Source organism: Gekko japonicus, unplaced genomic scaffold, assembly GCF_001447785.1.
Source record: "Gekko japonicus isolate JY-2015 unplaced genomic scaffold, Gekko_japonicus_V1.1 scaffold320, whole genome shotgun sequence".
Classification (NCBI taxonomy): domain Eukaryota; kingdom Metazoa; phylum Chordata; class Lepidosauria; order Squamata; family Gekkonidae; genus Gekko; species Gekko japonicus.
Genome location: NW_015168660.1, coordinates 896767 through 918525, shown reverse-complemented (window position 1 = coordinate 918525; position 21759 = coordinate 896767). Strand labels below are relative to the sequence as shown.

Genomic DNA, 21759 nt, shown 5'->3' with positions numbered 1-21759 from the left:
GATACTGAGGGAGGGAGAGAGGGAGGGAGAGAGAGAGGGAGAGAGATTTCCAAGGAAATAAAAGTAGGGATGATTTGGGGGGGGGACCTAGACATGACCCGAAGCTAAGCCATCCCTGCACAGAGAGTCACATACACAAGCCAAGTGTGCTCGATTAAAGTGGATGAATTCATGACACAGACATTCCGGAATGGACTGACAGGATGCTCTGGCCCAACGCACAGATTTTTGAAATCTCTCTGCGTTGCCGCCCCTTGCAGGCAAAAATATATTGCAGGCAGGTTATTAAACTTGAGGCCGAATGGATTTAGGACAGAAGAAGCCGACTTAAAACAGCAGTGAAGCATGCATGATTTACTTCTTGTCCATCTAACTCAAGTACCTTGAAGGGCTACATCCATTCAGTCCAGTAACCCCATAATAAGCAGCTCATCGTTTAGACCAAGCTCTAGAATTTTTAGATCTCCTATATGCGTGCTGGCATGTGTGTGCAGGGTCTTTTTCAGATGTCCTGCTTGGGGATATCCAAATGTGCGCACTGGGAGTGAGAACAGCCTGCAACCCTCCCGATAAATATGGTCACCCCATTTCAGGTGAAATAGCTACTGTGTGTATCAGGAGGACTGCAGTAGCATATGCACTCCCAGGACGCATGGCTGACTATCCCCAAGTTTAACATTTGAAACTGTGCGCGCACAAATAAACAGTTTCAAATGTTTATGGAAAGGTGTCGCTTTCTATTGGGTACAGGCCCCTATTGGTTCACTACTGATTCTGCACGTTTGTAAAAAAACCTCTTTCACCAGAGGGAAAAGTGCAGCTGCAATCCTGGTTCTAAAAAGATCTGAAAGAATTGCCTGCCTGTCTTCTAAAGACACACAGCTATCAACAAGGGTACATGTAAAGTGTTTCCCACTGAGGATGCTGTTCCTCTGAACAATACTCAGAGCCGAACTAGGGAACGGCTTCCCAGTTATCCTTGTTAAACAAGCTGTACATGTACACAAAGGAAATATAAATTAAGAGTGCTTGCATGTGTTAACAAAAAAGTAAGGCTGCCACCTTGTGGATGGACACAGAAGTTGCAGCAAAAGTTAAACCCGCACCGTTAAAAGAAGTTCCACACAGGGTTGCCAGACTCCAGTTAGGACCTGGAGATCTCCTGGAATTACAACTGATCTCGAGATGACAGATCAGCTCCCCTGGAGAAAACGGCTGCTTCAGAGGCTGGGCTCGATGGCGTCATACCCCACTGAGCTCCCATTCCTGTCCAAAATCCATCCTCCCCCCACACTTCGCCCCTGAAATATCCAGGAATTTCACATCCCAGAGCTGGCAACCGTAGGTCTGCATTAGTGCTATAATAAGGGAAGTGTGCAAGTTGTAAGGAAAGCTACTATCTAAATTTCTGTGTGCACCTCTTGGCACACTGGGAAGTTGCAAGAAAAGACAAAAAATAAGAGGAACTGCATATTTTAATTAGCTGACCAGTCAACGAAAACTTTGATCTGTAAGAGTAAATGTTTCACTCAAGGGCAGCTTTGTTTTTCTCTCTCTCTTTCTTTTTTTTGGAGGTCTCCTTGGTCCTGATGTGTTACTCCATTATGAAAAGGATAAGAAAACTATGAAAGATGACCTTTTCTGCTAAGCGATAGATTTTGTTTATTAAACTACAAGTTACGCCACCTACGAATGTGGTGGCCTGTCCCTCGCGGGAGAGCTCCAAACAGAGGCGAGACACAGCTAGATCTGTTAAAGAGCCTCTAGATTGAGATTCCCCAAATTGAGCAGGGGTGTGTGTGTGTGTGTGTGTGTGTGTGTGAGAGAGAGAGAGAGAGAGAGAGAGAGAGAGAGAGAGAGAGAGAGAGAGAGAGAGAGAAGGTGGCCTCACAGGGCCCTTCCAAATCTCAGTTTCTATGTAATTCAATATCTCATAATAGCACGTATATATTAAGGTCTTGGCAAAATGAAAATATGCACGAACACGCATACAGATAAACACGTGGGTACTGCAGGTAGGAGCACCGTCTTTCCATTATCTGTAAGCCGGCCCTTATCTAGATGGCACTGATGTGGTTATATGATCCATGCTACTGTTACCTCCAAATCAGACTACTGCAATATGCTCCATGTGGGGCTATTTCAATGTCTCAGAAGCCCCAGTTAGTACAGAATGTGGCAGCAAAGTTCCTCTTGGGGGCCAGCGGCCCAGAAGCTGTAACTCCAGTGCTGGGTCAACTGCACGGGCTACCTCTCACTTCTGGACCAATTCAAAGCACTGGTTATTAGCTTTGTTGTTGTTGTTGTTGTTGTTCAGTTGCACAGTCGAGTCTGACTCTGCGAGACCCCATGGACCAGATCACGCCAGGCCCTCCTGTCTTCTGCCGTCCTCCGGAGTTTGCTTAATTTCACGTTTGTTGCATCAATGACACTGTCTAACCATCTCATCCTTTGCGGTCCCCTTCTTCTTTGACCTTCAGTCTTTCCCAGCATCAGGGACTTCTCCAGGGAGTGCTCCCTTCAATGGCCTGGGGTCTCAAGTATACTCCTTGGGTCAGTTGTGCTCTTCGGACAGCCTCTTCCTTCATAAGGTGCCCTCCCGATTAGGACCGTCTCTACCAGAGTTCCTTCTGAGCTGAGTTAGTGTGAGCTAGCTCACAGTCTTTTAGCCTCCGGATCACACATTTTTTTGCCTTAGCTCGGGAAGGATGACTCCAGAAGAGCAAATTGATTTATGCAGTAGCCAAATCGCTCGCTCACAACTTCAGTGCCAGTCGCTCTCAAAGTAGAATTTTTGCTCCCAAGACTCCACAGCTTAGAGGCAGCATTGGTCTCTACACCCATGGCAAGATCAAGGGCCTTCCCCATGGTGGGCCCGCTCCTGTCACAGCAAGCCAGGACGGTGCCTCCTGTTGCTACATTTAAGAAGTCATGCAAGCCACAGGACATTTGGTGGAGGGTACAGTTTTTCCAGCAGATTTCGCTGTGTGTTTGCTGACCGTGCGTTTTAACTCAAAATGCTTTTAAACTGGTAAAATGTACATTTAAGTCTGTTTTAATGTCGTTAATTGGAATATTACTTATGTCTTGGCAACTAGGTTACTACGTAGGTCGCTGCCCTGTAGCCACAGACAAAGGGTTGGGATAGAAAGGCTTTTAAATAATAAAGCATATAGTCTTCACGAGATAATTTTAAAGCCAGTGCTAGATGTTATTTCAAACGTCTGCCTTCTGCAGAACCCCACCCCCCCAGCTCTGTGTCTCCTCTTTTTCTTGAGAAATTATGCTTTCCTGAGTTAACAGGTGCGACGGAAAGGGATGTGAAACGGAAAAGAGAGCACCTACCCTGAATTTATATTGTGTGCTTCTTTTGAGATTTTTCACAGTACAGGTACGGTCTTCTCCAGTGTACTTTGGGTGAAACACACTATCCTAAAGACCAAAACACAATACCGTCAGCAGTGTCACATGATGAAAGAACGCACTACTTCCTCCAGCACATGGCACAAAGATCAGCCTTTCAGCTGCCATCACTGTATGGACTAAGGATGCTTACAAAGTTATCTTCTGCCAAATTTCTCTCACGATCGATGTCACCAATTTACCTGTTTCTGGACTCAGAGTGCCACAGATGTGGTAGCTATCCACGATTTCAGACTGGATTTCCAGACTTCATAAGGACTACTGGCATACATGCTGTTTACTTTTGCCCTGGCTTCCCGTTCCATCTTGTATTTCCCGTCAGTCTCACGAATCAGTACAAAAGCCCATTTGAATTGTGTGCATTTTCCCCAGAAGAACACACTTGTGCACATGAGCACACCACCACGTTCATTTCTACTAAGCTTCTCCACGAGGGAGCACGCTCTAATGTGCTGTTTCACAGACTTTTGAAATCTCACAGTAAGGATCTCCGTGCAACATAAAGTCATGGGAACAGCCAAAGCCACTCTAATGGGGATCTCGTCACCTCCTTCAGGAGAGGCTAAGAAATGGAAGCGGGACGGTGAGTGGAACGATTTGCACCTACTTGGGTCTGCACCAGATGGCTCTGCGCCTTTAAGATCAAGAAAGTGTCGTCCAAGGTATAAGCTTTCGTGTGCAAGCACACTTCTTCAGATTCCTCAGAGGTCAGTTGCCAGGAAAGGCAACTTGAGTTAAACTTTGTTGGTTCTTAAAGGTGACACTGGGCTCAAACTTTGTTCTACTGTTTCAGACCAAGACCTTCCTGGCAACTAAACCCCCACCCTCTCTTTCTATATGTAATGGCTGAGGAAACTCTGTTTCACTGTATCTGAGGAAGTGTGCATGCACACAAAAGTTCATACCTTGAATGAAACTTCGCTGGTCTTAAAGGGGTCACCGGACAAAAACTTTGTTCTGCTCCTTCAGACCAACGTGCCTACCCACCTAGTCGTACCGGCACTTACATTATCTTCCTCCTGAATCTCCAGAATGTAGGTGATCACTTCTTCTGGGGCACAGCCTTCTGCCTTATTCCACTGCAAGGTGATCCATGTGACTCCAGCCCGGACGAGCCTCGGTGCAGAAGGGGTTTGAGGAATATTCCCTGATGTGTAGCACACGACTTCTTGGCTAAAGCCACTGTGAAGCAGCAGAGAAACAGAAGAATGACCCTTAAAGCAAGGTTTGTGGAACCACCTGGTTCTGCAGAAGGCAGAGGCTGTACGTGCTCAAACAACAGTCCCCTTTTGTTTAGGGTACCTGCTCCTGAAACCCCGGCAACTTGAGGAACTCCTAAACATTTCGACAAATCTGCAACCCCCCTCTCCCTATTCTGGTGGAATGGTCTGAGGCATTTCTGCCCAATCACTGCCATGGTCTCCTGCACCCTAAAGACAAGGGGGGCCTGCTGTGTTGTGTGTGTACTTCTTAGCTGCTCCACCAGGGGGCTTTCATATATGCTGCTCTGAACCTTGTTTATAATTCTTGATTCCCCATAATGCGTTTCCACGTTAATCTGTGGCTCTAGGTTTGAAGGAACGTCCAAGCTCACTCTTGCTCCAAGCAAGGAAGAAGACGAAGAAGAGGAGGAGATTGGATTTATACCCCACCCTTCACTACCCGAAGGAGTCTCAGAGCAGCTTACAAACTCCTTTCCCTTCCCCTCCCCACAACAGACACCCTGTGAGGCAGGTGGGGCTGAGAGAGCGCTGACACAAACTGCTCTTTTTCAAGAACAGCTGTGCCAGAACTACGGCTTGCCCAAGGTCTATCCAGCAGCTGCAAGTGGAGGAGTGGGGAATCAAACCCGGTTCTCCCAGATCCGAGTCCGCGCACTTAACCACTGCACCAAACTGGCTCCGTAGGAAGTGCAAATATACGTCTACGAATTTGATCTTTCTCCATGGAGCTCAGATTGGCATGTGTGGTTTTCCTCCTGCTATTTTATCCCTACCAATAATCCTGCAGGGAAGGCCAAGTCAAGGAAGCATGACTGAACCCACGTCCCCCGATGAGCTTCATGCCAGACAGAGGGGATTCTGAACATCCATATCCCAGGCAATGTTCCCTCTAAGCCGTGGAGTCTTGTGAGCGAAAATTCTACTTTGTGAGCTACTGGCATAGAAGTTGCGAGCGAGCGATTTTGGCTGCTGCATAAAATCAGTTTGCTCTGGAGCCATCCCTTCCTGTGCTAAGACAAAACCGTGTGAGCTGGAGGCTAAAAAACAGTGAGCTAGCTCACACTAACTCAGCTTAGAGGGAACACTGGTCCCAGGTCCTAATCCAACACTCTAACCACCACGCCCCGTGGAAATGAAACTGTGATTCAGGATTCAAGAGAACAGGGGGTCACTACTGGACGGGGATCTCAACAGGAAGGCAGTTCCTTACCTAGTGCCAACGTCGTTCTGAGCTGCTAATCGGAATGTATAACCCATAGCCGGACAGAGCTTCGTCACCTTGTAGTGCTTTTGGCTCCCAAAGTAACATTCTCTGAAACCGTTGTTTCGTTTTCCCTGAACAAAAATAGAGCATCGCTTTAGTAAAATCCTTAAATTTGTTGTTGTTGTTGTTCAGTCGCACAGTCGAGTCCGACTCTTCGCGACCCCATGGACCAGCTCCCACCAGGCCCTCCTGTCTTCCGCCGTCCTCTGAAGTTGGCTCAATTTCATGTTCGTTGCATCGATGACACTGTCTAACCATCCCATCCTTTGCCGTCCCCGTCTTCTTAATTTAATTACCTTAAATTACCTTTTCCCAAAAACCTTAAATATCCATGAGGCTAAAAGAAGCACGAACTTTACTATGGGATTTTTTTTGGGGGGGGTGGGATTTAAGCAAACCATTTTATTGATTGATTGATTGTCAAATGTATACCCCACCCTCCCCGCAAAGCAGGCTCAGGGCGGCTTCCAGCAACAATACAACAATACAGAATAAAAACATAAATAGTACAGAGTTAAAACACAACAATTAAAACAGTGCATCAAGGAGCAGCTGCATGTGGCCATTTCAAAGGTGAAATGCTTGCTCATCTGACTGTTCCACCGGATGGGCATCTGACTCGTTTGATGTAGATGCGTGCAATTCTTTTTTCCAAGGGCTTGCAGTTGCCTTCAGTAGGACTGCAACCTTCAGGGAAACTGGGGAGCTTTTATCAAATTAAACCCGAATTTCAGATTAAAAATCATACCCAGATCAATCACTGGGCAGTTAGAGGTTCTTCCCGCTCATCCCCCACCAGGGGGGCAGGGAACTGGCAACCCTAGCAAACAACCCTGGGACCGAGGATTTCAGAGGGCCCATCACTAGTAGGTCACCCAAGTCCGGCTTGTGTATGGTTGCGGGAGGTGTCAATGATGAGATATTTCGGACTACTCCTGTTGTTCCCCCAGTTTCTCTCTCACTTTTTGAGAGTAATGTCTGGAAATTCCTCAGTTCAGATTTCATAATGGACCCCAACTCTTAAGATTCGGAACGGCCATAAAATAACCAGGAGTTGAATGCAGATTCTACTGTGACAGGAAAATCGGAGATGTATCAAAATATGAATGCAAGGACATTACACTTGCTCCGGTTCCTGGATTAGAAGCCGAGGATATCCTCCAAACTCATTTCTATCACTTTATATTACATGAAACCATTTTTAATGACCATTCAGCTAACCATCAGTGCCCATTTGCTAAGGGGTCTAGCGGCCTTTTCATCTTCAGCGCCGTTATTTATTTATTTTTACAGTAAATCCATGAATGCATTACATTCACTACCAGAGATGGCATTTAATTCCCCCCCCCAAGCGAAGTTCTGGCTGGCTGATATTTCAGATCTCTTATTGTGACTCATGTTTCATGTTCCATTGGCAATAACATCAGAGGCTGGCTGATATTTCTAATTAACCAAGCATTAATCGCCTGGAAACCTCCCTTCTTTCAATACAACAAAAGTTTTAGCAGCTGCTGCGGTTTAGGAGGAAGGCCTAAGCTAAGTGGAGAATCTACAACTGTTACTATCTTCCCAGAATCCTCTGCCATTTTGTATTTCCTTCCTCCAATTTTGCATCAGATTTCTACAGAACAATCTGTAAAAGCCTCTTCCCCACTAAATCTACAGGGAAGGGAAATCAACAATGGTGGCTAATTGCTTTCTTCCTAGCGCTCCCCCAAATCATGCAAGCCCCCCTCAGTTGGATTTCTTCAGCATTACAAATACATACCTCGGGTTCCAGCGGACTCATACACTGATATTAGTGGTAATTCCAGTGCCATGAAAAGTTATCAAGTCACTGGCCCTCTAGGACCCAAAGAGTCTGTGTGCTGTTAACTAACAGCTGAGCCAGGCAGAAAATTGGAGAGGACAATTTCTTCTATCATACTGTTGGAAGGATCTCCAGTTTCCAATGGCTTTCTTTCCCTTTTAGGGTTAGGCACAAGCTCTGTTCATGCTTGAAAATTTGGACTTCAGAGACAGACTTTCAGAAGTGCACAGAACCCAGTGGCTCCTAACTTCCCAGGAAATTAGCAGGGCTGTTCTAAGCACAGATAACACCTTCTGAGTCCACTGAAGTCAATGGGCTTTAGATAGGTTTGCCAGGTCTTCTCGTTCCTCCAGTGGGGGAACTGGGGGTGGGTGTTCTGGGGGTGGGTGTGGATGTTGCGTGACTTCCCCGAAACGATGATGTCACCTGGAAGTGATGTCATCGCATCAGGGATGTCACGTCGGGATGCTCTGGTATTTGGGCGAAACTCTATGCTTTTTTCCCTCACCCTCGAAATCATAAAAGTTTGCCAAAATCTCAGAGTGTCCCTCTGCGACGTCCCACACGTGATCACACAGCAATGTCCCTGTTTAGGGGAGGGGTTTTCCCTTGCCTGCCAGCTGGTCTGCAGCGAAGGGAAGCCCCCCAAACCGGGGGATCCCCCGCCCAGACCTGGGGGGGTGGCAACCCTAGCTTTAGAAGGGGCATTACTCAGCCTTGGTTTGGCACTATAAAAAAAAAGGTTCCCTTGCTCGAAAGCCAGTCGAGTCCGACTCTAGGGTTGCGATGCTCATCTCCGTTTCAAAGCTGAAGAGCCAGTACTGTCCGAAGACGTTTCCGTGGTCATGTGGCCGGCATGACTAAACACCAAGGCGCACGGAACGCTGTCACCTTCCCACCGAAGTGGTAACTATTTATCTACTTGTCATTTCTTGCTTTCGGACTGCTAGGTTGGCAGGAGCTGGAACTAGAGACGGGAGCTCACTCCGTCATGCGGCAACTCGGGTCTCGAACTGCTGAACTACCGACCTTCCACAGCCTGCAGTTCAGCTTAACCACTTGAGCCACCGCAGCTCCTTTGGCACTATAAGTGTATGTCAAATTGATCTCCCAAAGTATGAGTCCAGTAGCACCTTAAAGACCAATGAGATTTCCAGGGTATAAGTTTCTAAGAGTCAAAGCTCCGCTTGGAGGATGTATCCTTGACTCTTGAAAGCTTACGCCCTGGAAATCTCATTGTTCTCTAATTTTTATTTATTTATTCCATTTATACCCTGCCCTCCCGGCCATGGCCGGCTCAAAGGCACAACTGGACTTGAATTTCTACTGCAGACCAACATGGCTAATCACCTGAAGCTATATCCAAAGTACATTTCTTGGGGATTGTTTTCTGTTGGATAATGGAGGTACAAAAGGAAGGCTAATTTTGCAGCAAGACTGGTACCTTATGGTTGTTTCTAAACTGAACGGTATCATCGACACGTGGTCCGAGATGTTTATACAATCATCAAAGCAGTATGGGACCCCCACACTTCCACAATTTCATTCTGACCTCTCCCCAGAAGTTAAGAGGCCTAAACTGAGGCTACCATACTTTGGTTACATCATGAGAAGACAAGGCTCACGGGAAGAGGTTATAATGACAGGAAAAGTTGTAGGAAAAGAGGAAGACCCAATATGAGATGGGTTGACTCTATGAAGGAGGCCATGGCCTTCACTTTGCAAGACCTGAGCAAGGCAGTTAATGAGAGGACATTTTGAGGGTCATTCATTCATAGGGTCGCTGTAAGTCAGAAATGACTTTGCGGCACATACACGTCCCCAAGAGAACAACAGAATACTTATTTCCCCTTTGTTGATACATCACTTACCTCATCCCACTCTAAAAGGTAGCTGGTGATTTTTGAACCATTGTCAATAGGAGCCTACATGTTTCAAAAAAGAGAAGGGGGGGGGAGAAACACGCTAAGAAGTTTATATAGAACAGGGAGCTTCCCTAAATGCACTTCAGGAAATTTCTACAGCAGGAAAATAAATAGATGTGGCACATGGAGAAGTATTACATGGGCTTTACTATGGATCCCACTGAAAATTTTAGAACAAGAAGAAGAGATTGGATTTATACCCTGCCCTTCATTTGGGGTCTCAGAGTAGGGATCCCAAGTCCCCCCGGGGGGTGGGGAAAACCCCGCTCCAGAGGCCCGTTCCCCAGCACCGCCAGATCGGGCCCCGGGGGGAACTCCACCCCGACGTGCGCGTCACCCGGAAGTGATGCGGGCACACCAGGCATGCTGGGGGCGGGGCCACAGCCATACAAGGGAAAACTCTAGGGTTTTCCCTTGTATGGCCGTGGCCCCGCCCCCAGCGTGCCTGGCGTCCTCCCGTCACTTCCGGGTGACGTGCGTGCGTCTTAACCCCCTTTTAAAGCTCCCCGCTCCCGGCGAAGATACACTTGGCAACCCTATCTCAGAGTGGCTTACAAACTCTCATCCCCTCCCCACAACAGACACCCTGTGAGGTAGGTGGGGCTGAGAGAGCTCTTTCCAGAACTGTCCTTGAGAGAACAACTCTGACAGAACTATGGCTTGCTCAAGGTCATCCAGCAGCTGCAAGTGGAGGAGTGGGGAATCAAACCCAGTTCTCCCAGATTAGAGTCCGCGCACTTAACCACTACACCAAACTGAGAGACGCCATTTGTGCTGTCACCTGGCCAAGAGGCGTAGGAGGCCTCACTGCACTTTGAAGCAATTCCAGGTTCTGCTTCTAGTGATACAATGACTGCACCGTGACCTTTGAGTAGAAAGGCTGCATACTGAGTATAAAATGCCATTTATGGAATGCGGGCCTGATTTGAACCACATTAGCAAAAATCACCTCTCTTTTTACAGATTTTTGCTGGTCTGGTTAAAATCAGAACACAATCCATGTAATACCTTTTATTAGGACCAACTGAATGTCACATAACTCTGAGAGCTTTCAAGTTCTCCAAGAACTCTCCTTCAGGCTGGATGTTGAGGGAAGGTAGAAGAAGAAGAGCTGGTTTTATACCCCGCCCTTCACTACCCAAAGGAGTCTCAGAGTGGCTTACAGTCACCTTCCCTTCCTCTCCCCACAACAGACACCCTGTGAGGTAGGTGGGGATGAGAGAGCTCTAAGAGAACTGCTCTTGAGAGACCAGCTCTGAGAGAACTTGTGACTGACCCAAGGTCACCCAGCTGGCTCCATGTGGAGGAGTGGGGAACCACACCCGGTTCTCCAGATTAGAGTTCATCACTCTAAACGACTACACCAAACTGGGATATAAAGTTTTAAAATAAATTTATAAAATTAATTGCAGGAACTGGATCAGGCACTTGTTGCAGTAGCTTTCTGTTCATTTGCATCTACGGTACCAATACACCAGTGGAAAAAAGGTCACTGGCATGCAACTGCACCCACTATCACATGCCAACAGTGTTCTACCAAAAAAATGTTGATTATGTATTTTATTGAAAATTAAATTTTCATTTTGAGTATGTTATGTGTTAAGCCATAAGTGAAATCTTAAAAGTTTAATGTTGTATATTGGGAAAAGTTATAAATAAAAAGGTTTTTAAAAAGACGCACACCTGTATTAAGATTGCACAAAAAGAATACTGATAAAACGGTATTTACAGCTGCATCAAAAGTGCCTTATCAGTGGGGCACACTGTGGCAATAACAAAGGCAGGGGAGAGATGCATGTGAACAGAAAGCTTTGGCAAAAGTGCACAACTAGGAACATAAGCCTGCAAGCAATGCTCCCTCTAAGCTGCGGAGTCTTGTGAGCCAAAATCCTACTTTGTGAGCTGCTGGCATTAAAGCTGTGAGCAAGCGATTTGGCGGCTGCATAAATTAGTTTGCTCTGGAGCCCTCCCTTCCTGAGCGGAGACAAAAATGTGTGAGCCGGAGGCTAAAAAACTGTGAGCTGGCTCACACTCGCTCAGCTTAGAGGGAACACTGCCTGCAAGACCAGACCACTAGTCCACCAAGTCCAGCATCCTGTTTCACTCAGTTGCACTGAAGGGCCAAACAAGCAGGGCACAGAAGCAGAGGCCGTCCCCTGAAGCTGCTTTCAGGCACTGGTATTCAGAGGTTTACTGCCTCTGTACATGGAGACTGTCTTCAGTCACTACGATTAGCAGCCATCAATGGACCAGACCGCCATGAGTCTGTCTTAACCCCCTTTTAAAGCTATCTACACTCATGGCTCCAGTAACATTTCTGTACAAAATGCAGAAAGGAAACAACACTCATCCGTTCAGCCTATAAAGTCTGATCATTCCATATGTCAGAATCCAGGGAGAAATTCTGATGGGTAGGATTTTGGAAGAATACCAGACTGAGGACAGGGCGGCGGGTTGCTGAGATGAGCCCTGGAAGGAAGTTCCTGAGCAAACCCCAGCCAGGGAAAGCTGACTGAGCTGAGCAGAAGGGAAAAGGTGCCACTGACCCAGCTATGGACATCTCCACCAGAGCCTTGAGGAGCACATGGACCCCGGTGGAAAGGGTTGCAGCTCCCGGCGCTGATTCCCACGTTCACCCTCATCTTTCCCCCCTTCCATCTTGCAAAGCAATTCACTTCCCCCGACTCCTTCCTCCGCTCAAAGCTGCCCCCTTGTATGCCTTGCACCCCTTCCCATCAGCATTTCCCACACCTGGTTATTAAACATACCAGGAACCACCTGCTATGCATTTAAGCGTCCTGAAAGATGGGTTGAATAAGAATGAGCAAGTCTCAGACTGCCCTCCGGGAGCTTCCTTTTCCTCTCTCGAGAAACCGAGCATGGAACAGGAATGCAAAGCAGCTCTCCTGTGCTGGATCGTGCTCCGTGCAGCTGCAATGCAGGACTGTCTGATGCCCGGAGGGTAGGAAGCAAAAGATCCGGGACTCTTTACCACTTCTCTTTGTTTTCTACATTGCCTTATATGGGATTCAACAGGATAGCACATCTTTTTTTTGGGGGGGGGGGTGTTTCCAAACCTTTGTGCCACTTACCTTCCATTGCAAAGTTAGGGAATTTTTGGTCCTGTGCGAAGGTTTGGGTGGGAAGGGGCATTCCGGGGCACAGCTGTGAGTGGTGAAGCCAACAGGTTCCGAGCAGGATCCCTTTACTGAGTTGTACACAGCGTATACCCTGAAAGGAGAAACAGATTTGGAGGGGGAAAGTTAATGCCTGTATTTGAAGCAGATGAGCTTCATTATTCATTTTCTCGATCTTAAGATAGCTCAGTGGCTTGAGATGTTGCATTCATTAATACGTGGGCACTTTTAGGGGGTCTAACTAATGGTTTGGAAATACCCAATGCTGCCGAACTTTTAAGAACACGAGGACGTAAGAGAAGCCATGTTGGATCAGGCCAATTGGTCCATCCAGTCCAACACTCTGTGTCACACGGTGGCCAAAACCCAGGTGCCAACAGGAGGTCCACCAGCAAGGCCAGAAGCCTTCCTGAAGCTTAAAGAAGGGGCAAAAATTGTAATAAACCTACTTTGCCTATCTAACAACAGTTGGTAGGAAACCTTGTCTACCCCTACTGAATCAGTTTTAAAACAAAAGAAAAACAGAGCTTGTTTCAAACTCGCCTTGCTTTGTAATATCTCCCCTGGCCACCATTTTGTTGTGAATAAAAAGGCATCAGCCTAATGGATGAATGCTTCAACACATACGATGAAGTTAGCTCTGGCTCACGAAACCTTACGCCAGAATAAAAATTTTTTGTTTGTATTTAAAGTGCCACAGGACTCCTGTTTTATTCTACATTGGAGAAAGGCAATTCAAAACCTCAGACCTTATCAACAAAACCAACATGGTTGAACATCCTCTGCCACAGACCCGCTCCCTATAACAGATTTCTAATATCAAAGTATTATTTATTTATTTTGTTTGATTTATATCCCGCCCTCCCCGCCAGCGGGCTCCGGGCGGGTTACACAAGTCAACTCAGCAAATGTAGCGACTGTAAGACACAACAAGTAGGGTTAAAATAATACAACAGAATTAAAACAATCTAAAAACAGTCTTGGTTAGAGCACCAGATGACTGAATGATCGCCTACAGACAATGCTGCGGTGGAAAACTCATGCGGCGGAGTCTCTAGATGTTTAATCACTAAACACATCTCCGCATCAGAGGGGAGGCCCAGATGTAATGGACATCCATTGCCTCAGCCAAAGGCCTGGGGGAACAGCTCTGTTTTACATCAGCAAAATCCAAATGCTATCCCCTACATCAGCAAAATCCAAATGCTTCACAAATACTGAGTACTGGGGGTTTCGCTACAGAATTTGCTTCCTCCGAGCAGCAATTTAATGCATTTCACTTTGTGATACAGAATATTCTCAGTTCAGGTCAAGGGTATCGTCTTCAAGCTGAAAAATGCCTTCCAGAATTGTCAGTTGTCAGCATCTAACTGCCAGCTAGCGAGAATCAGAACAAATTGAATCCATTTACGGGTTCCCCCCCCCCCCTCCATCTGGAGGCTTGGCTTGGCAATGCGAGAACAGTGTGCACAGCCAAACCCCCAAATGTTTCCTCATCCTCATCATCTGTAGGCAACAGTTCAAATTAAACGGGATTTCATGTTGTGGAGAGAAAAGTAACCATCACTTTGTAACAGGGTCTGCTATCTCCATTCTCTTGGGTCATACTCAGACTTCACAGGATAGTACTACAAGCCTGGACTCCAAGGCAAAAATATGCATTTATATATTTACAACATGTATATCTTGCCTTCCTGCCCAATCAGGGTCACCAATTAAAAGAGCACGATAAAGTACAGCATAAACTCAGTTAAAAACAGAGCGCTCTCTCTCTCTCTCTGGCTGCAAATTAAAACGCAAGGCTGAAAGGAGGAACCACCGAGGAATGCCAGCCGGTAGAAGACCACGATAGAAAGGGACACCATGAATGTCTCTGGGAAGGGGGTTCCATAATTTTTGTGCCATGACTGAGAAGGTCCTCTCTTGGATTGCCACTAGTCCGCTTTGGCGGGAGGGTGGGGTAGAAATTTAATAAATAAATAAATAAATAAATAAAATACAACAGTCTGTCCATTTGGGAAATTTCTGGAGATTTGGGGGGCGGAGCTTACAGGGGTGGAGTTTTGGGAGGGGAGAGAGCTCACATTCCATAGAGTCTACCCTCCAAAGTTGCAATTTCCTTGAGAGGAACAGATGTCTTATAAATGGAAGTTCATTTTACTGCTTCAACAGCATGAAACACACATGTTGTAGCTTAGTTAGCATATAAAATTGTATTGTTTTGCATTGTTATGAAATTTAAAACTATAAATTACTTTTCTATGAGAAAAACTGCAAATACCTTCAAGTGTAAAAAGGGAGAACGTCAAACTGCTGCAACCTATGCTAACTTAGCACACATATCTTAGTTTATGGCCATCTGACAGGCAGGGAAAAATAAAAGCTGAAGACAACAGATTTTGTAGTAAAGAAAACAGTTTTATACATTTGCAAAGAGACAGTGTCATGCAGTCATTTTATAGGTAGCAGCCCACGTGGATGTCAAGTCTGTAACAGTGAAAATATGGAGCTATTTAACAGTGTATGATCACACACATGATATAGCGTGTTAATTGTGGACAAAATTTGTCACATGTAAACATGAACATTCTTGAAAATGCATTGTCTACGCCTACAATATGACAGAGGAATTATTACATTTGAATGCTGTAGACTGCTGGACCAAAAATCTTTATACTACACGTTTTAAGTGACTAAAACCTTGTCTTTAGAAGTATTTCACTGGTTCCAAAGGAGAAGAACCATCTCCTCCCATAACTCCAGCCCTCCAGTTAAGATCTGCTCATCAAAGATCTGCCCAAGATCTGTGCCTCCACCTTCAGAAGTAAGGCAGATGGAGATTAGAGTCAGGGTATTTTCTGTGGTGGCACCTCACCTTTGTATGCCCTCCTGCCTGAGGCTCGACTGGTGCCCACTTTATTTTCTTTTAGGAGTCAGGTTGAAACACATCTTTTTACCCCAGGCTTTTCATTAGAGGTTTTTATCTCTGCAGTTTTTAATGGTTTACTTCTGTTTTATGGATAGTTTTTATGCTGTTTGTGTTTAATGGCTTGTTTTTCTAATGGCTCCTTTTAAAATTGTAAGTCACCTTGAGCAGCTCTGAAGAAGGAGCAGAGAAATGTTCTAAATAAAGAAATGATTCAGCCCCCCCCCCCCAAGTACTCCTGAAAATTTCAAATTTTGCCACTAGAAACATTTGAAAAAACCTCTGGAGAAAATTTATTTTTAAAAAGCATTTCTAGTCCCAACCCAGGCCTTGACATCTCTGATCTCACATATCGAATGAGCAACTTTTTTTGCCTGAACCTAACAAACTGATTAGCTTGGGAAAATCCACAGAGTTGACCGTGAAATGGATCTTATAAAGGAAAGGCACACTGTTTTGGGCTTTGCTTAACTTTACAGGAACTGCAGTCACTGAGAGAATTAAAAACTAATGAGAACAATGAGAGCAAGCTGGTTAAGGGTCCATTTTACTACAGCAAGCCATTTGTTAGCAGCTTTGGCTGCCCAGCCAGATAGAAGACATAGTGCTTCCATGGAAACATACCTTGGGCAAATGGGAGTTTTCATGCTAGCCAGGCCTGATGTGCCTGGCATGGTGATGTCACCCGGAGGTGATGTCATTGTGCAGGGCATGTTGCAGGGGGACACTCTAGCATTTGACTAAAAAAACCCTCTATGGTGACCATAGAGTTTTTGTCCAAATGCTAGAGCTCCACCCCCCCGGCAATGTGCCTAGTGCAATGACATCACTTCTACAGGGGAATCCAGGAGAGTGGGCTGGAGCAGGTAGGAACTTGGCAACCCTATTTCATGCTGATGCTGGTCCTGTTCAGACATTACATGAAGCCATGTTTTAAACACATGATAGTATGATTATCTGAACATGGTCTACTCTGATTACTATGGTTAGTTAGGATACAGGATCTTGAAATAGTCATTTGAGAGTTAAGTCTTAACTATGATTAACTATGATTTCTCATGATAGATGAATGCGGATGTCTTGGTTGATTCCATGGTAGAGCTGTTGCCACAATTCAATCTGGAATACCAGCTTGGGTCTCTCTGGGGGAAAGAATGAAGGGTGATGAAACTGTGGGACTTGCTCTTTTGTTTTAGATTAGTAGGTGCTTGAAAGCTAGTGTGGTGAAGACCTTGGGCTGTGAGCCACTTTCTAGTCTTGCCTCACACCACGTGCTTCCTAACCGGACCTCCAGCAAGCTTCAGACTGAATCCTTCAACGTGCAAAATGGGAATCTTACTGACCTACCCTAGAGCCTTGCTGGATAAACTACAGCAGGCGAAGTGAACATACATTATACCTTTTAACAATCCTGTGAAGTCAGAAAAAGCAGAGTTAAAAAGCTGTAAATAAAAGTACTGCTGATGTTGCACACTGGTGATGGTGGAAAGTGCCGTTAAGTCGCAGCTGACTTATGGCAACGCCTGGAGGGTTTTCAAGGCAAGAGACAAACAGAGACGGTTTGCCACTGGACTCCCTTGGTGGTCTCTCATCCCATTTCTAACCAGGGCTGACCCTGTTTAGCTTCTGAGATCTGACAAGATCGGGCTGGCCTGACCATTCAGGTCAGGAAGGGGGAAAAAGAGAGAGAGAGAGAGAGAGAGAGAGAGAGAGAGAGAGAGAGAGAGAGCGCTACTGATTTTTACCACGTAGAAATTAAATGGAAAAACGTTCTTTAAAGAAACTAGCTGGCATTAAGAGGCTTCATATAACATCCCTAAAGAAATACGACACCCAGATGCAAGATACTGAAAGGGAAGTGTGTTTTTCTCATGCATCAGAACAATAAAAAAAAAAATATTCGAGAACAGTTTATCCCTGTGAAAATGTAAACCTCGGGAAAACACTGCCAAGGTTAAAATGACCTAGAACGGTTTTCTGACTTATTTATACAGCTTCTTCACACGTCTATTTTGCGTATTTTACTGCTTGGTGCTGACTCAGTTGCACAGCAACCCCCAGACAACAAGCGTTGAATAATGCTGGTTTTCTCTTCCTGCGTTTTGCCTGGCGCCATTCTGGATTTACCTGGCAGGTTAATTTCCCACAGACTTCACAATACTATAGAAGAAGGAGAGCTAGTTTTTATACCCTGCTTTTCTCTGCCCTAAGGAATCTCAAAGCGGCTTACAATCGCCTTCCCTTCTTCTCCCCACAACAGGCACCTTGTGAGGTAGGTGAGGCTGAGAGAGCTCTGAGGGAACGGTAACTGGCCCAAGGTCACCCAGCTGGCTTCATGTGGAGGAGGAGTGGGGAATCAAAGCCAGTTCTCCAGATTAGAGTCCGCTGCTCTTAACCACTACACCACGCTGGCTCCATGACAACTTTTCCTATATCATGTGTCTATTTGCTTCTTATGTCACTGGCAGACCTGCAATACCAGGTGTATGTGTGGGTTTCGGCACAGTAGGAGAGATACTCTGCTACTTTTGCTCAAAGAGTAGGAAGGAAACCAACCCTCCCCTCTACAGTGATCTGAGGTTCAGGCACATACATTTTAACACACACTGCCAAAGAATATCACCAGCAACAGAGCGGTGAGGCAATGCCAGCCTGAAGGATGCTGGGGAAGCAGCCTCTTTGGTAGCCAGTGGGAAGGAAAATGCCTGCAGCTCTCTTCCTCTTGGATCTAGCATCCCCCCCCCCTCCCCAGGTAATCTTTACCTGCTCCCTCTTTTTGACAATAGATAACCGGATACACTCCCTAGAGACAAAAAATCCAAGTCAAGCAATATAAGAGAATTTCAACGTAATAGAAAAGTAATACATCATAAATCTCAACATGTAAAGAGGTAATATGCACAATACTACAAAGTCAGCATTAGAAAACAACATCAAAAGTAAAGCAATTCCAGTCACAAATAAACATTAAGCCTACATAAATAGTCTTAGCAAACATAAGACCCTTATCAGATGTCCATAAATACTCCAAAGGAGTCCCAATAAGGTGAGAAATAAGCAAACAGTTTGCTAAGACTATTTATGTAGGCTTAATGTTTATTTGTGACTGGGACTCTTCTAATTTTGATGTTGTTTTCTAATGCTGATTTTGTTTTTGTTGTTGTTCAGTCGCACAGTCGAGTCCGACTCTTCGTGACCCCATGGACCAGCTCCTGCCAGGCCCTCCTATCTTCTGCCTTCCTCTGAAGTTTGCTCAATTTCATGTTCGTTGCATCTATGATACTGTCTAACCATCTCATCCTTTGACGTCCCCGTCTTCTTTGACCTTCGATCTTTCCCAGCATCAGGGTCTTCTCCAGTGAGTGCTCCCTTCTCATTTGGTGGCCAAAGTATTTGAGCTTCAGTTTTATTATCTGGCCTTCCAGGGAACAGTCAGGGTCGATTTATTTTAGGATTGACTGATTTGATCTTCTTGCAGTCCAAGGGACTCTCAAGAGTCTTCTCCAGCACCATAGTTGAAAAGAATCTATTCTTTGGCGCTCAGCCTTTTTTTTTTTTTTTTTGTAGTATTGGGCATATTACCTCTTTACATGTTGTGATTTATGATATATTACTTTTCTATTATATTGAAATTCTCATATACTGCTGGACTTGGATTTTTTTTGTCTCTAGGGAGTGTATCCTATTAGCTATTGTTATTTCCTTCCCATCCCTGTTTTCTACATACCCCTTCTTGTGACCCAGCTGGAAGGGGATTTCTCACCTTCCTTCATTCGTCACCACTACTCTCAAATCTGCCCTGGCTTTAAAGCAGGGCACAGCCCTATTTGGGACTGAGATTGCTGTCAATGTGACTGTAGTATAGTGGTTAGGAGCACAAACTCTAATCTGGGAGAACCAGGTTTTATTCCCCACTCCTCCATATGCAGCTGCTGGTGTGACTTTGGGTCAGTCATAAGTTCTTTCAGAGCTGTTCTCTCAAGGACAGTTCTCGAAAGAGCTCTCTCAGCTCCACCTACCCCACAGGGTGTCTGTTGTGGGGAGGGGAAAGGAAAGGAGTTTGTAAGCCACTCTGAGACTCCAAGTGAAAGGTGGGGTATAAATCCAATCTCTTCTTCTTCTTCTCTTAAAAAAACCCTATCGCTGCTCTGTTTTACTTATTTCATTTTATTCATTTAGTCCTTGCTTTTCTCCCCAGTGGGGACCCAAAGCAGCTTATCTCATTCTCCTCTCTTCCATTTTATCCTCACAACTACCCTTTGAGGTAGGTTAGGCTGAGAGCATGTGACCGACCTAAGGTCATCCGAAAGCTTCCTTGGCACGAGTAGGGATTCGAACCTGGGTTTCCTAGATCCTAGTCTGACACTCTTAACTGCTATACCACACTGGCTCTCAAGGCTAAAGCATCCCAGAGAGCAGTAAGAGAAGAATCCGGTGGCAGAAAAACTGTGAGGAAGTTTTTGTCTGGAAAAACAGAAGGGATTTCTAAAAAGGAGAGCGAATGTAGGTTAGCCAGAAAGGAATATAATGTTTTAAAGTATCGTTTAACAGGCCTGAAAGAAACCTATGTCAAAATATCTGTGTGAGGCTGGAACATGTTAAAATGGAAAACTGAGCAAACACGAGCCGCTATAGTAGAAGAGAAACACAACCTAAACCCTCGCTGTTTGTCTTAGATCGCTGTCTTTAATGAAATGAACAAACATACAGCTCAGTGGAATCTTCTAAGAAAGCAGGTTGGACTTAGAAAATATACAAATGAATTTAGATACTGCCCTCAGTGTTTATACGGTCAGTGATGTTTGCGAGACATAATGTGTGAAATCCTTCCATTATTTCCACATTGAGGCAGTGCGGTTAACTTTGCTCAGAATGTGAGGACATTGGTTAACTGCTTGAAAAATGCTATGTATTTTAAATATCTATGTTAAATGCTCTATATTTACTCTGATGTTGATCATCCTTGTTTTGAATAGATTATAGATTATTATAATATCTATATCTCCCCTCTTCCCTTGTTTTTCTTGTATCCCTATTTTAATTTGAAATAATGTTATAATAAAAAAGCTATTTAAAAGAAAAAGACAGTACGCAAAGGGTAATATTTTCCCACAGCAAAACCTCCAGCCAATATTCTACATATTTCAGCCAACATTCTACATATTCCTAAAATGCAGCCTTTAACATAAATCATATTCCGGTACACATGCTTATAAACAAAAAAAAAGAGCTTAAAAAGGTAAAGGTAAAGGTTCCCTTGCTCGAAAGCCAGTCGAATCTGACTCTAGGGTTGCGGTGCTCATCTCCGTTTCAAAGCCGAAGAGCCAGCGCTGTCTGAAGACGTTTCCGTGGTCATGTGGCCAGCATGACTAAACACCAAGGTGCACGGAACGCTGTTACCTTCCCACCGAAGTGGTCCCTATTTATCTACTTGCAATTTCTTGCTTTCGAACTGCTAGGTTGGCAAGAGATGGAACTAGATATGGGAGCTCACTCCGTCATGCGGCACCCGGGTCTCGAACTGCTGAACTACTGACCTTCCACAGCCTGCAGTTCAGCATAAAGTTGCAATTTGATTTTTAAAGACCTTCTACAATAAATGAAACATTGGGGGCAGCATGAGCCGCCTTACTAAAAATGGGCACTAAAAATGGGTAAGGTACTTCCACATCTGATAGAAAAGTGAGATTTGCACACAGAAACATCCTAAAGACTTTTTTTTGTAAAAAAGCTGGAAAACGGAACACTTTTAGCTCTCGCAGCATCAAACTCAGACCATGAAACGCGTTTCGTAACAGGGGCCAGCGTGCTAGCAGAGAGAGAGAGCCAAAGTACAGATGGGAGAGAGTTTGGGGCTTGCAGGAGTTCCAAACCAGTCTCCAATGAGAGCCAGAAACTTAAGTCGGAAAAATTGGACGTCATACACGCATGGCATTTCCCCTCCTTTCTTACAGTGATTGGGAGAGTTTCATCGGCAGCCAAGAACATATTTACGCCTGTCAAATGCCAGCTGTATTTACTAGATGTTCTACACAGAAAACGGCAAACCCA

General features: G+C 45.2%; 1 protein-coding gene across 1 annotated transcript in view; it reads right to left on the bottom strand.

Annotated features, from left to right (window-relative positions):
• FNDC3B (fibronectin type III domain containing 3B) overlaps positions 1 to 21759 on the bottom strand; it is a 308226-nt gene that overhangs the window by 80463 nt on the left and 206004 nt on the right. Inside the window, exons 10-14 of the mRNA XM_015415259.1 lie at positions 12738 to 12876; positions 9592 to 9645; positions 5857 to 5981; positions 4431 to 4605; positions 3346 to 3432 (exon numbers count right to left, since the gene is read on the bottom strand). Of these exons, the coding sequence (XP_015270745.1) occupies positions 3346 to 3432; positions 4431 to 4605; positions 5857 to 5981; positions 9592 to 9645; positions 12738 to 12876 (580 nt within the window). The remainder of the gene's footprint in view (positions 1 to 3345; positions 3433 to 4430; positions 4606 to 5856; positions 5982 to 9591; positions 9646 to 12737; positions 12877 to 21759) is intronic.